Source organism: Oncorhynchus nerka, linkage group LG18, assembly GCF_034236695.1.
Source record: "Oncorhynchus nerka isolate Pitt River linkage group LG18, Oner_Uvic_2.0, whole genome shotgun sequence".
NCBI lineage: Eukaryota > Metazoa > Chordata > Actinopteri > Salmoniformes > Salmonidae > Oncorhynchus > Oncorhynchus nerka.
Window position 1 is genome coordinate 22,667,960 of NC_088413.1, and position 15,706 is coordinate 22,683,665.

Here is a 15,706-nt window from a genome sequence, read left to right on the forward strand (position 1 = left end):
GCCTCACCAGTCTATACTGGGCACAGATTAGATTACAGTTTGTCCTAGCCACTGTGCTTCTACATCTGCATTGTTTGCTCTTTGGGGTTTTAGGCTGGGTATCTGTAAGCACTTTGTGACAACTGCTGGTGTAAAAAGGGCTTTATAAAATACAATTTATTGAGGACTTGCTTATGCCCTCGGGACAGTGGTAGAATGGTCATATGGTGACAACAGTTTATAATGCTGCATCCGCATCCAAACAGAAAACTCATTATCATTCAATGTTTATGACATCTTAATAGTAATTCACTTAGACATTTACCATTATAGTAAAAAGCATATGGATACATAATACAGAGTTTCCTTAATTTTGGATGAATGTAAAAAATGTAGTAAGCAATTGTGTGTAGCATATTATGCACAATGCATCAATGATCAGTGATCATGAAAAATCCCTGTTTTGTTTCCTCCTCCAGTCCCGTAGATGTCACTCACACACTCAGCCAAGGGGGAAAATGTGTATTTACCGTTGTCGTTGACTGTTTTCTTCTTCGTGAGTTTTGGCTGTGCACTCCATGGCGGCGTCCTCCATGGTGTCATTGTAGTGAGGTTGAATATCAAGAAAATAAGAACTAGCCCTTCTTAATCATGACTGGTTACACAGCAGACGAAAAGCTCCGCGTAGAGCAGATTTCCAACCTCAGGAGGAAATGGCTGAAGGACCAAGAGCTCAGTCCCAGAGAGCCCGTGCTGCCAAAGACAGCCCACGGCCCGGTGGCAAAATTCTGGGCTAGCTTTCTGGAACCGAAGACCCTATGGAGACTTTACGTGAGTTCATTATTTTGGCCATTTCATTGTACTATATCAACGAACAACACTGTGTGAATTGGATTAGAATGACTAACTAGCTAGTATTTGTGATAGCTACGTGCTATGTTTTTGTTTTGAGACGTCGGTGTTACTGTTTACTAGCTAGCCTAGCCAGTTGCATGGGTCGTCACTAGTTACCATAGCCACATTGACTAGTATTCTCATGCTTGGTGTGATGCCAGTCACCTGTGCCACTGCCAACCTGAATGTAACATAGCTACTGACATGTTGCTAACTAGTAGTTGTACCGAAAAAGTGTATAACTGTTGTCAGCAAGAACTCAACAACACCTGTTAACATTTGTGACACACGTTCCCTTTGTGTTGCTCTCTTTCCAGACCTACAAAGTCTACACTGGTGGAGTGTTCGCCTTGACCCGGTTGCTGATCCCTGCCTGGGTTGTGCATTATTATGTGAAGTACCATGTTGCTGTAAGTTCAATCAATTCAACACTTAACAATTATATTGTCTTTTCATTCATGTAGTAATGTTGTTGTTGAAAACCTGTTCCTGGAGTGTAAGAGGATTTTTGGCCCAACCAGACACCACCTGGATTCTTCCAACCACCTCACAGGCCTAATTGGTTCAATTTAAAACACCTGGCCTCCCAGCTCTAAATCAGACATGAAATGCCAGGCTGTGTCACTCAAAAATCAACATTGCTAATGCTTTCCCTTGACCTACTGCCTTGACAGACAGGTCTTGATTTAAAAGGCTGAGACCTAATGGTCAAGAAGACTGATAATGTGTTTGACCTTGGATGTTCAAAGTTAATTGTGCTCCGATTTATGAAATGTTATTATGCAGTAGTGGATTGCATTTTTTAGCCCTGTGTTGTTGGTGTTCATTCACTATACCTGCTCTATTGAAAGTTGTCATGCATGTGTCATAGAAGAGTCTTCAATTCAATCTAAAACATTGACCTGTCCTGCTTGTGTTTTGTCACAGAAAAAGCCCTATGGCATCGTGGAGCTGAAGCCCAGACTGTTCCCTGTAAGTACATCTCATGTGTTGTTATAGGAACACGATTAAACCTAGTCCTGGATGAAAAAGCACATACAATGAACAATCTCCATTGTAAGTGCTTTTTAGTCCAGACTACTGGCTCTTAGTCTTACAGTGGATTCACTGTCCACTGGGCAAAAACAGGTTGAAACATACATTGTTTCCATGTCATTTCAACCGAAAAAATGCAAATGTCAACATGGAAAACTAATTGGTTTTGCAAAAGTCATTTAACGCAAGGGAATTTTGTATTTTTTCCACCCAACTTTTAACCTAAATGACTGGGTGACATTTTTGGTTGATTTCACATTAAATTCATATTAGTTGACAACTCAACCAAATGTAAATCAAAAGTAGATGTTGAACTGCCATCTGTACCCAGTGGGTGGGCAGAAGGGTTGGGTTAAATACGGACGACACATTTCAGTTGAACAACTGACTAGGTATCTCCCTTTCCTTTTGTATTGATGATTGGACAAGATGGCGCCGACAGAGGGTCGCCTCACTTCTAGTCCTTAGGAAACTTTGCCGTGTTTTGTTTTTTATGTATTATTTCTTTGTTAGCCCAGAAAATCTTAGTGTTATTACATACAGTCGGGAAGAACTACTGGATATCAGACTTAGATGTGTGTGTATTAGGTTTTGTTGTGGAATTGTTTGATTTCTTGTTAGATATTGCTGCATTGTCGGAACTAGAAGCACAAGCATTTCACTACATTTGCAGTAACATCTGCTAACCATGTGTATATGTGACCAATAAAATGTGATTTATTGCTTATAGATTTATTAACAGATGCATGTGACACAATGGTGCAGTTTACAGTAAAGAACTGAATTGCAGTGTAGCTTATATATAAACTGCACTGTAATTGTGGCCTACTATGGTAACAAAAAAATAATGTATTTTAGCAGATGCTTTTATCCAAAGCGACTTAGTCATGCGTGCATACATTTTACATATGGGCAATCCTGGGAATTGAACCCACTACCCTGGTGTTACAATAGTCATGATCTACCATCTGAACTACAACGGACCACAAAAACCCTGGATTCCCAGACAGCTTTCCTAGACCTTGTAATGAAAGAGTAGGGACATCTAGCAACTGACTCTTTCATTATCTGTTAATTTTCCCTGTCTGTGTTCAGGGCGACACCATCTTGGAGACGGGAGAGGTTGTTCCAGACCTCCCAGAGAGCCATGGTCACCACTGAAGAAGACATAGTTGAAAGAATTACACAATGTCTTTTTGTCCCTGCCCTGTTGTAAAAACTTTATGTATATGTCATTAAATAATATTTACAATACTAATACATGTCAGAGAAGTATATTTGGACAAGAATGTGGGGGAAAGAGTGCTGCATTTATTTGAGTAATTCAGATCCAGTGTTAAAATCAAAATGTATTAGTCACATGTGCCGAATACAATGGGTACAGTGAAATTCTTACTTACGAGCCCTTAACCAACAATGCAGTTTAAAAAAAATACAGATAAGAATAAGAAATAAAAGTAACAAAGTAATTAAAGAGCAGCAGTAAAATAACAATAGCGAGACTATATACAGGGGGGTATCGATACAGAGTCAATGTGTGGGGGCACTGGTTAGTTGAGGTAATATGTAGGTAGAGTTATTAAAGTGACTATGCATAGATGATAACAACAGAGTAGCAGTGGTGTAAAAGGGGGGTCAATACAAAAAGTCTGGGTAGCCATTTGATTAGGTGTTCAGGAGTGTTATGGCTTAGGGGTAGAAGCTGTTTAGAAGCTTCTTGGACCTAGACTTGGCGCTCCGGTACTGCTTTCTGTGCGGTAGCAGAGAGAACGGTCTATGACTATGGTAGCTGGAGTCTGACCATTTTTAGGGCCTTCCTGGAATAGTGGTCCTGGATGGCAGAAAGCTTGGCCTCAGTGATGTATTGGGCCGTTCGCACTACCCTCTGTTTAAACATTTAAAATAAGAGCTTTGCGAACGATTTGACACAAGTAACCAATAGTGTAACCAAACTCATAATCATATTTGATGTTTGTATATTATGGATGGCTATGGTTTATTAGTACACTACTGTCGTCTATGTCCAGATTAGGTTGCTTTCCGGCTAATTCATCCTCTGTGTTAAAAGTTACTGTCAATAGGTGGCGCACGAGACCATAAAAAAAGTACTTCACGCCAAAGCGGAAGGTCAACACCCTCCAATATACCATCATCCTTTGCGTTATTTAAATGTAGCATTACATCACGGTATGAAACAGGAGGCCAACTCCAAAGAGTGTGGTAAACAACTAAATTAATTTACTTCTCTTTAGTACATATGGAAATAGTGAAATATGAAAAGATAATAGGAGAGCTCTTGAGTGTTGTCGCCGACAGGATTCTTAGACATTTGCCTCCGATCCCCGGCTTTTTTTTTGGTAAGCAAAGGGACGAAAGATGGCTAGCTGAAAGCTGGCTAGCTGAAAGCTGTTTTGCTAATTTACCCAAGCTGTCATTTATCACAATTCAGACTCACAAACATGTCATGAATACATAATTTCTTGTCAGGATTATCGGTCAGAGATTATGGCCAAAGTCAACCATTATGAGTGTTCACTGTCCAACCCTAGATGAGTCAGAACAGCTAACGTAGCTGCTAAAGTTATCGAGCTAGCTAACGTTAACCTTACCAAGTAAAAGACACGTTCAAGTAATATAATATTACATGGGAAGTTATTGGGCTTTATTATAATTTTACAACTGAGGTGGGCTAATTGTAAGATTCTGTTGAAATTGGTTGACAGTCATTTTGCCATCTATGGTCAATGTGGCTAAATGGCTCTGACACAGTCAGCTGTGACCCCTGTACAGTCTTTATTATTAGTGTTCTGATTATGTAACACATTGGATAATGACAAAATGTTTAGATGCTCCTCTTGCAAAATTCTTCCCTGTTTGCAGGTTGAATTAATACCTTTGAAATTATATGTAAGGGTGTGTAGATGAGAGTTGTCTCTGCATCTGCCAATGGTCCTAGCTAGTGACAGTATATTACAGAAAATTAAGTTTGAACAAAGTCAGTGCTGTGTTGTGTCCCTTCTTTATTGAAAACACTGTTTAACATGAGGCAATATTTTCTTCCCTAGACTATCACCATGGCAGCAGCAAAGATGACCTTACGGCTACGCAAGAAGAGTGCCCTGGACAAGTCCTCTGAGGTTTTGTCTGCCGAGGCGTCTCCAGACTCTAAGTGCCCCATCTGTCTGGACCGATTCAACAACATGGCCTACCTCGATCTCTGCTTGCACAAGTTCTGCTTCCGCTGCATCCACGAGTGGTCCAAGAACAAAGCCGAGTGCCCGCTATGCAAGCAGCCATTCAACTCTATCTATCACAGTATACAATCAGAGAAGGACTTCAAGAAGTATGACCTGCGGCCCACGGAGAACGGTTCCTTTGGGAGTTTCGCAGGGGAACGGTTCCGCTACCGCACCACGCTGACGGGGGCGCGTCGGCAGGACCAGAGAAGAACATCCCCTCCCCCCGACAACGGGGTCATGTTCGAGGCCCTAACGGGGGCTTCCCCCCCTCCTCGACAGGACCGAGGCCTCCGCCGCATGATGGCGCGCCTGGCGGCCAGGAGGCGGGCAGAAAGCGAGGGCCGGACCGTGCGCAGCCTCCGTGAGCAGGAGATGATCAAGTTCAGACGGGCGCTCTACCGGCGAGGGGTGCGAGTGCGGAGCGTGCGAGACGGTGGCCGTTCCCGGGACATCTCGGCGGAGTTCTTTCAGAAGAACCCGGCCTGCCTGCACCGCCTGTTGCCCTGGCTGAAGAGAGAGCTGGTGGTGCTGTACGGCGCTCACGGCTCCCTGGTCAACATCGTGCAGCACATTATCATGTCCCGCATCACCCGCTATGACATGGAGGACCGGGCCATCCACGAGGAGCTGCAGCCCTTCCTCCAGGCCCGCACCGATCACTTCCTGCATGAGTTTGTCAACTTCGCCCGAGCACCCTTCAACATGGAGGCCTACGACCAGCATGCCGTCTACGACTGCCCTGCGCCGTCCTCGGACGAGGGCAGCAGCTCCAACTCCTCGGTGATTGCCATCTCCGAGGATGAGGAGGAGGGCGATTCTGTGGAGCTGGACCCCATGTCCGGGGGCGCCCTGAGCCAGTCAACATGGGACGACGAGACACCCGGACCTTCGTACTCCACAACAGAACCCACCAGGGCCCTGCTGCTATCCATCAGAGACTCGGACTCAGAGAGCAGTTTGGGGGAGGAGTGCGGAGCAGTGTTACAGCCAAAGGCCCCTCGCCTGATTGCAGACTCTGCTTGGGTGAAAACCGACAAGGATGGACAGGCGTGTACCTCCTCTGGCGATGAGGATTGCATCATCGTGGGCTTTGTAAAACCCCTTGCTGAAAGGACTCCGGAGCTGGTCAAGCTGTCCTCTGACTCAGAGGAGTCTGTTCTGGAGGAGATCAAAGATGAAGTGCCCAGGCTGCTTCAACACATCCGCTTCACCAGCCTTAGCCCCGCCTCCTCTCAAGGCCAATGTCCTGGGAAGGCAGAGGGGGTGGAAAGGAAGCAAGATGTATCGTGCTCCAAGGAGAGACGTAACACCTCACCCTCAATTAGATGTGAGACATCATCCAGTAAGTCAGCAAGCAAAAGCAGAGGACAAACTGAGAAAGACGGCAGGAGATGTCACAGTCGAGATAGATCTAGAGAGAGGCCACGGTCGAGAAGTAGAGACCGGGGGAGGAGGTCCAGGAGCGCCGACCGCAGCCGCTCGACCAAGAGCCCGGCTATCTCCATCAACAGCGACAGCACTCTGTCCAGAGGCAGGAGGCAGTCACGCTCCCAAAGCCGCGACCGCTCCCACACTAAATGGGAGAAGACGAGGGACAATAAAGATAGCAGCCGATCAGGCCGCAGCCACGACTCATCGTCGCACTCCTATCACTGGCACTACTACAGCCGGGAGAGTGAGAGGGACAGCAGTGCCACGCTCTACACAGAGAGGAGGTCCTACTACTCCAGCTCACACAGGAACATCGATTGCAGGTCCCCGAGCCAGAGTCCTGATTCCCACCGACGGGATAAGAGGCGCTCCAGAAGTCGTTCCAGCACCTGTTCGCCGTCCGGCGCTCACAGGAAGTCTCGTCACGAGAAGCCCAGCGGGAAGAGAAAGTACAAATCGAGACACCTGGAGGAACCTGCCCCCAAAGACCAGTCCTCCAAAGCCCTCGACGAGCCTCCCTCCTCCACCACCTCGTCCTATGTGAAAGACAAGAAGAAGAGCAAAGAGAAGCGTCACAGGAAGTCCAAGGAGAAGTCTGGGGGGAAGAGGAGCAGGAGCCTCAGCGTGGAGATCATCTTTGAGGGCAGCTCCTCGGAGCAAACCAGGAAGCACCAGAAGAAGAAGAAGAAGCACAAGAAGAAGGGCAAGAGGCACAGGAGCAAAGAGCGCACAGGGTCCAGGAAACACTCGCCCACTGTCATCACCATAGACAGCGACAGTGACCAACATACTGCCGCAGGCGCTAACGATGCTAACCACACCTGCCCGGTAAGCAGCAGCACAAGCAACAGCGTGCTAGCGCCTAGCACAACCACCACCACAGGCAACCCTGCAGATTCTGGCCTGCTGGAGTCCATGTTACAAGACTGGGAACAGCAAATTCCACCTGTGGGTCTGGACAGTGGAGTGCTGGAGGCCAAGCCTCCTATAAATGTTGCTGCTGCTTCTGACACACCCACACATAGTGAGGGGGTTCTGTCCCAATCTGCCTCTGCGGATGAGGCGAACTCTCATAGCCCTTCAAATGACAACACAAGTCATTTTTTGGAAGAATCATAATGCTGGCCTCGGGTAGGAAGACATTTAATTTAAAATGAAAAGTTTAAAAGTTAGTTTTACACCTCACTATGTAGGATATTTTATATGTACTGTTCTGCCAAAAGGTGCTCTTTCATTTGGGATGTGCCAATTTGCTGTATGAGGTAAAAAAAATAATAATAATAATAAAAAGGGGTCAAAGATTGGGTTTTATTTATCTTATTTACAGTGACTGTCTGTAAAGGCCTACATTGAAAAAGTATTTGTATAAAATACTTCAACTAATTTCTTGTCAGTCATTCATTTCTATGCATCATTCTCGGGGATAACATGGGCAATAAAGCTGATGTAGCTTGTACCGTTGTGTTGAAACCAAACACCTTGTCTACCTGCTGTTCTTGTAATCTGATGGAAAACTGCTCTTAATACTAGCCAATAAATCAATATGGGAATGGGAAAGACAACTGTGGAGTTGTAAATAGTAATAAATGTTTCAAAACTGAAATCAACAGCTGATATGACCTCCTGAATAAGTCAGCAATGGCCAGTGGCTGGAGGCCACATATGTAATGGTTACTGCCTGAGTGGGTATCCTTTCATGTGGATGGCATGAGAGTTCTAGAACCTTACAGATGCTACTACAATTAAGATGCTAACACGTTACTGAAGATGATTCTAGTGTGATAAAGGAACATCAACTTGCCAGTGGTGCAATAACAAAATTCTTGAAAGTAAGAAGTATCATAATGTCCCCATTAGATTATGCTTCTTATCTGAGTGGGCACGGTTGCTTTTCATTTGAGATTTGATAAAATGATGCTAAGCTTTTGGGACAAGACAACAGTGGCGATTTTAGCATGTAAATCTTGGTGGGGCAAACTCAAAATATATGTTTTTAGATGCATGCCAGCAAAGACGCAACACTAAACAATACATTAATTGCCCTATAACGGTGACAAGTGTTGCCCACAAACTGTTAAGGCCTACATAAAGCTGTCCCAACAGCAGAGCTTTCTTTACAGCACAATGGAGTGAATCCTTTGGGATTGTCTGGCAGCGAAACAGAGAAGTGCTTGGCGAGTTCATGTTCCCATGGGATATCGGTTACTGCTAAGGAGTACTGTCTGCATTGATAGCTGTGCTTGCTGTGGACCATGTGAGGAAAACCTGCACGGAACTGCCATACTTCGCTGAGGGAATATCTATAAGTAGTGAGTAATCACAACGGTGGGGTGCTTTTTTTTTTTTGTTGCTCCAACGCGCCCCAACGGGTTAAGTAAGCTTGAGATAATTTGGACATGGGTTGTGCATGAAACATTGGGGTTTATTATTTTTTATTTATTTTGATGTGGTGCTTTGAAAATGTAATAATACACATCTTGAACCTTATGTATGTTGTCTTGGTGGAGTCATTTACTGTTTCAATTGAATTGAATGCATGGCTTTGACACTGCCTGGGTGTCAATGCAAACCTATAATCATTCCATCTGAAGTTAATACCCTAGTTGTCATCACCCTAGATAGTTTACAATAGGGATTCTTATTGGAGATGTCCTTCTCACCTAACATCCGATGCTGTTGAGATATTCTATGTAAGGTAATATCGTGAGAGTCAAATTCGAACCAGGTGAGAGGGTTACATTTGTTTTTGCTAAAACGTGGCTCTCACCTTCCTTGAATAACGGGTCGCCACTGCAAGAGTAGACCAGGAAACGAAACCTAAATAGGTAAGATTGGCCTGCAGTCAGGAATTGAAACCTAAGCGCTAGGTTTCCTACACATACGGAGTATTCCTGCATTTGTCAGCAGCAGCAGGTAAGAACGGTCTCATCTGTTATTTGACACACATGAACTTATTACTGGACACTTGGCTATCAAACAACCCCTGTTTACTTACTAAATAAGTCTTTACATGATCGTGTTATAATGCTAGTGTAATAATTCAGCATATTTTGAAATATTATTCAGCCATAACAATTTAGTGTAACAGTTTCAGCCTTAGGAATTTTTAATTATGTTAACATACAAATTGTAATTGCAATGTATGTACTTATATTACAGCTAATTTCAGCAGAGGTGTATTTAACAGCAGTTTGGTTACTATGGATGTTAACCCTGATTCCCCATACTACATCAACTTGCTTGACAGCAAGTCTCATCCTGAAGATCACAGAGAATATGTGATGTTTCATGGCTGCTCAAAAGAGGGCGCAGAGTTGATTAAGAGGGACGGCTTCGAACCATCAAGTGCAGATAGAATGCTTGGTGCTGGTGTTTATGTTAGTCGGGACATCCGAAAAGCCTGTAAATACCCTCTTGATGTTCCTGACTCTGAGAAAAGAGTACTAAAAGTCAGAGTGAATGTCGGCAGGGTTAAGGTCATAGACAAGCAGAACCACGCCATGCAGAAGACATGGCACACTGTGCATGGCTTTGACACTGCCTGGGTTCCTCCTAATGTTGGCATGGTACTGTGTAACCAGGAGGAGGACTGTGTCTATGACCCAAAGAGAATCAAAGTCATCGAGGTCATGAAGGTTACTGAAGATAACTTGTAAGTATGAAAAAGACTGCACTCTTTTCAAGAAACCTAAAGGGATAATCAACCCCAACCCATGAATTATTGTGATTGACAGTGTTAAACTGATAAATAACACTAATATGTGAAAACAGTAATTTTTTTTGTGCACAAATGTTTCATTTTGTCGTTATAACAAGGTTGGTAGCAACATATGAAAATCGTTGTAGAAATCCGTTGCAGCTCAAGTCAACTACAAAATCCACCGTGCAATGCTATTTCTTTGAGCAGCTGGCTAGCTAGAAAACGTCGCTACACACAATACTACCAAAGGGTTGTAAAACTAACCCAAGATAGACCAGAGCCTGTCGTTTCCAATGGAAGCAAACGAATCATAGTGGGCAGAAAAATCAAGGTGAGCAGAGCCAAGCACGAGCTAGCGATTTCCTAAGGGCGTTCTAGAATTTATTTGCATATTTACATTAGGGAACGCCTACTCTGAAGTGTCCGTGTGCAATAACTAAATTCGCCCTTTCGCTCCTAAATATTTTCGAAACTTCGGCAAAAGGTAAAGTCTACTAAACTTAGTCCACTATGTTGTTACAGGGTGTAGCTTTGGAAACAGTAAACTGTATTGGGTTGAAATGTTTAATCGATGAGAAAATGTGTAGAATGTCGTCCAAAATCCATCTCACTCAATCTTATCCCACTGCCGGGGACTGGGCTTCCTCTCCACCATATTTGGCAGTGAGTGGAAACCAACCGAACGCTTCACATTTGTTTTTGAACCTTTATTAACTAAGCAAGTCAGTTAAGCACAAATTATTATTTACAATTACAGCCAAACCCGGACGACGCTGGGCCAATTGTGCACCGCCCTATTGGACTCCCAATCACACATGTGATACAACCTGGAATCAAACCAGGGACTGTAGTGATGCCTTTTGCACTGAGATGCAGTCGTAGACCACTGCGCCACTCCAGAGCATGTATACATCCAGTGAAATATCTGGCTCATTCTTCTATCTGTGATCATACGAAAGTCAATATCAGCGTGTAATGTAGCTAGCTGTAAAAAAATCGCCAAAACAAACTGCACTGTTAATTTAGGAGTCTCTCACCCAGTTCAATTTGCAGTTCATTTCTGTCCAGAGCAGTGCAGAGTACGTTGACGCAGAAGAAACTTGAGTTAAATAATTTGGTACACTTTTTAGATTGAGCACATCTAAGTGAATTATATACTTTGTCATGAGGATATAGACTAGTATGCCATATCATCTATAGGCTAATTTGGTGATCTGGAGTGCAGGTAATTGTTTTAAAAGCGTTATGAAATGTTATAGTGTCTATCTGCAGTGAGGAGAACCAAATGATGCGTTCCTACACGATTTCCTGATATCACAGAAGGACCACTTAGATTTTTTTTTTAACCCACTGATAAAACATAGGCTTTCACCAAATTGACATGAGTTTCATAATTTTTATTTCTGTGGGTGGATTATCCCTTTAAAGATAAAATATCTTAGAATTTGAAATAATGTACATAGGCCTACTGAATCCAATATACTTTATACAAAATGGTCTCCCTGTCTTACAGATCTCAGTATGATCATCTTCAGAGTGGAGTCTCCCCTGAGGACAGCCACGTCTACGTGATGTATCATGGAACATCAAAACAGATTGCTGTGGATATACAGAGAAATGGATTCAAACCTTCCAAAGATGGGATGCTTGGTGCCGGTGTTTACCTCAGTCGAGACATCCGAAAAGTCATTAGATACCCCCTCAACACCCCATTGATGACCATTCCTGACTCTGATAGGATGGTTCTGAAAGTAAAGGTGGATGTAGGCAGAGTTAAGGTGATAAAAAGGCAGAGACACCCCATGCAGAAGACCTGGCACACTGAGCATGGCTTTGACACTGCCTGGGTTCCACCTAATGTTGGCATGGTGCCGAGCAACCAAGAGGAGGACTGTGTCTACGACCCAAAGAGAATCAAAGTGTTGGCAATGCTGAAAGTGCCCAACTTAAAGAAGTAAGTGATATTGAGCCACATTCACCTATAACAACTAGACAAAAGTAGTACTATGCTTGCAGACATAAAGCAATCATTAATAATTTTCCAAGAAAGGCTTGAAAGAGTTATTGATACCAGCACATACGCTATGCTTACCTCTCTTTATGCAGGTTTTGATTGAGACATTTTGTATTGAATTCTCTTTCCCCAGTGTAAACCCATGGTTGAACAATCCACTGCAAAACTGATGGTGTTCTGCATTCAGAGGGAGCATCAACTCATGGTCATCAGAAGAGGATGGTGTCGGGTTCACCTAGGGGTCATGATTGGGGCTGTACCAAATGATTTATGTATTACAATAATTGATTATGCTAATGTTGTATTAATAGAAGGGGAGGGGTTATGAGACATTTATAGGGTCCTAGACTACCGATTAACAATATATTTACACATTGAGATTTTAATGCTCTCTCTTTTATTTATTTATTTATTTATATAAAGAGACCCCTCTGAGACAGAACTCTGCAGGGGAGTGTAGGAGATAAGACTAGTCAGACATTCCACTATAAATCAACTTGGACAAATTTACTGCTAAGCTTTTAGATAACACACTAAAAGGATTGTATATATAGCTTTGTAGGCATGGGTTTGTTCTCATGAGTAAAAGGTTATGACGTAGTCAGTGACATCACTAAAGGCTGGACTTCGGGTTTGATAAAGTAACATGGGACCTTTTTGTTTGATGCAGAACTTACTGGGAAACATGTTCCTGATTGTCAACTTCTGTCTGCAATTGCATTAATATAGGTTTTTGAATGATTTAATTAAAGATATTGTCATAATGCTAATTTCACCAATGATTGACAAGGAACAAGGAAACGAACCCTAACATTTGCCGAGCTTGCCAGGAGTGAGTGTCACCCGGTTGGTGGAGATTCCACACCATGGTGCCAGAGCTCATAGGAAGAAGATGCTATATTTCACAATGGGCCTAATGACGATTTGACATGGCAATCTATATGCAATCAATCATATGACCTTATCATATCAATTATTTTTGAAATACAATCAATCATATTTCCTTTATGTCAATAATACATGTTTATCAATGACCATATGTTGTTTAAAAAAATAGATCTTCCTATAATAAATCTATAACAATTAAGTTTATTTGGTCAATATTTTCTTAACTATTTTTTTAACCGCACTGTTGGTTAAGGGCTTGGTAAGCTGCTCTGACAGCTGATACTTAAAGTTAGTGAGGGAGATATGAGTCTCCAGCTTCAGTGATTTTTGCAATTCGTTCCAGTCATTAGCAGCAGAGAACTGGAAGGAAAGGCGGCCGAAGGAGGAGTTGGCTTTGGCGGTGACCAGTGAAATACACAGAAGTGGGAAGTTTACATACACTTAGGTTGGAGTCATTAAAACTAGTTTTTCAACCACTCCACAAATTTCTTGTTAACCAACTATAGTTTTGGCAAGTCGGTTAGTACATCTACTTTTGTGCATGACACAAGTAATTTTTCCAACAATTGTTTACAGACAGATTATTTCACTTATAATTCACTGTATCATAATTCCAGTGGGTCAGAAGTTTACATACACTAAGTTGATTGTGCCTTTAAACAGCTTTGAAAATTCCAGAAAAGGATGTCATGGCTTTAGAAGCTTCTGATAGGCTAATTGACATCATTTGAGTCAATTGGATGTGTACCTGTGGATGTATTTCAAGACCTACCTTCAAACTCAGTGCCTCTTTGCTTGACATCATGGGAAAATCAAAAGAAATCAGCCAAGACCTCAGAAAAAAAGATTGTAGATCTCCACAAGTCTGGATCATCCTTGGGAGCAATTTCCAAACGCCTGAAGGTACCACGTTCATCTGTACAAACAATAGGTACGCAAGTATAAACACCATGGGACCCCGCAGCCGCCATACCGCTCAGGAAGGAGCAAGGAGGCCTACAAACCTGACTCAGTTACACCAGCTCAGTCAGGAGGAATGGGCCAAAATTCACCCAAGCTTGTGGAAGGCCACCTGACATGTTTGAACCAAGTTAAACAATTTAAAGGCAATGCTACCAAATACTAATTGAGTGAATGTAAACTTCTGACCCACTGGGAATGTGATGAAAGAAATAAAAGCTGAAATAAATGATTCTCTACTATTATTCTGACATTTCACATTCTTAAAATAAAGTGGTGATCATAACGGACCTAAAACAGGGAATTTTTACTAGGATTAAATGTCAGGAATTGTGAAAAACTGAGTTTAAATGTATTTGGCTAAGGTGTATGTAAACTTCCGACTTCAACTGTATGTAGTGTATATGTAAATGAACAAGATCCCAATTTATTTTACCACATTCAAAATTGTGAACCTGTGACTTCACACATACATCATATAGCATGATACAGAGTCATACAATGTAGTATATTATCACACTAATGCTGGTGGGAGTCATATCATGTATTATATACCTGCTGGAGTGCGTGCTACGGGTGGGTGCTGCTATGGTGACCAGTGAGCTGAGATAAGGCGGGGCTTTACCTAGAAAAGACTTATAGATGCTATTTTGTAAATGATATCGCCAAAGTCAAGGATCGGTAGGATAGTCAGTTTTACGAGGCTATGTTTGGCAGCATTAGATAAGGATACTTTGTTGCGAAATAGGAAGCCGATTCTAGATTTAATTTTGGATTGGAGATGCTTAATGTGAGTCTGGAAGGATTGTTTATAGTCTATCTATCCAGACACCTACAGTTGATGTCGGAAGTTTACATACACCTTAGCCAAATAAATTTAAAAAACAGTTTTTCATCATTCCTGACATGATGCTGCTTCACGGTTGGGATGGTGTTCTTCGGCTTGCAAGCCTCCCCCTTTTTCCTCCAAACATAACGATGGTCATTATGGCCAAACAGTTCTATTTTTGTTTCATCAGACCAGAGGACATTTCTCCAAAAAGTACGACCTTTGTCCCCATGTGCAGTTGCGAACCGTAGTCTGGCTTTTTTATGGCGGTTTTGGAGCTGTGGCTTCTTCCTTGCTGAGCGGCCTTTCAGGTTATGTTGATATAGAACTTTTACTAGAACTTGTTTTACTGTGGACATAGATACTTTTGTACCGGTTTCCTCCAGCATCTTCAGAAGGTCCTTTGCTCTTGTTCTGGGATTGATTTGCACTTTTCGCACAAAAGTATGTTGATCTCTATGTTGATCTCTAGGAGACAGAACGCGTCTCCTTCCTGAGTGGTATGAATTTACGCAGCAGGTTAGTATCATTAAAGTAGAAGTTTAGGAAACTGAGGTTAAGGTTAGGAAAATGGTTAGTGTTTTGAGGAGGTGAGGAGAGAGACTTTGAGTATGCTTTTCGCATGGTTTGTTCAAGACAATTGAGAACTCTGAAAAAACGAGCTCAGACTGGGATGTCAGTGAGCTTCGGGCAGAGAAGTTGGAGAGCTAAAACTATGCAGTCATTTCTAGATGTGA

At 42.7% G+C, this 15,706-nt stretch overlaps 3 protein-coding genes across 4 annotated transcripts; all 3 read left to right on the plus strand.

Annotated features, from left to right (window-relative positions):
• Window positions 1-521: 521 nt before the first annotated feature.
• Window positions 522-3,166, plus strand: ndufb6 (NADH:ubiquinone oxidoreductase subunit B). The gene is made up of 4 exons (XM_065003764.1): window positions 522-810; window positions 1,191-1,283; window positions 1,801-1,845; window positions 3,004-3,166. Exons 1-4 carry the CDS (start codon window positions 631-633, stop codon window positions 3,067-3,069), a joined length of 384 nt encoding a protein of 127 aa, XP_064859836.1. The 5' UTR covers window positions 522-630; the 3' UTR covers window positions 3,070-3,166.
• Window positions 3,167-4,039: 873 nt separating this feature from the next.
• toporsa (topoisomerase I binding, arginine/serine-rich a) lies at window positions 4,040-9,065 on the plus strand. Of its 2 annotated transcripts, none has more exons than XM_029644202.2 (2): window positions 4,040-4,128; window positions 4,974-9,065. In XM_029644202.2, the coding sequence occupies exon 2, from the start codon at window positions 4,983-4,985 to the stop codon at window positions 7,695-7,697; it is 2,715 nt and encodes a 904-aa protein (XP_029500062.1). In that variant the 5' UTR covers window positions 4,040-4,128; window positions 4,974-4,982; the 3' UTR covers window positions 7,698-9,065. The 2 variants fall into 2 exon arrangements, with proteins under 2 accessions (XP_029500062.1, XP_029500061.1); XM_029644201.2 differs by having other exon boundaries at window positions 4,067-4,265.
• A 358-nt stretch (window positions 9,066-9,423) lies between these two features.
• LOC115116898 (uncharacterized) lies at window positions 9,424-13,379 on the plus strand. The gene is made up of 4 exons (XM_029645369.2): window positions 9,424-9,491; window positions 9,738-10,230; window positions 11,792-12,232; window positions 12,426-13,379. The coding sequence occupies exons 2-4, from the start codon at window positions 9,779-9,781 to the stop codon at window positions 12,460-12,462; spliced, it is 930 nt and encodes a 309-aa protein (XP_029501229.2). The 5' UTR covers window positions 9,424-9,491; window positions 9,738-9,778; the 3' UTR covers window positions 12,463-13,379.
• The last annotated feature ends 2,327 nt before the right edge of the window (window positions 13,380-15,706 follow it).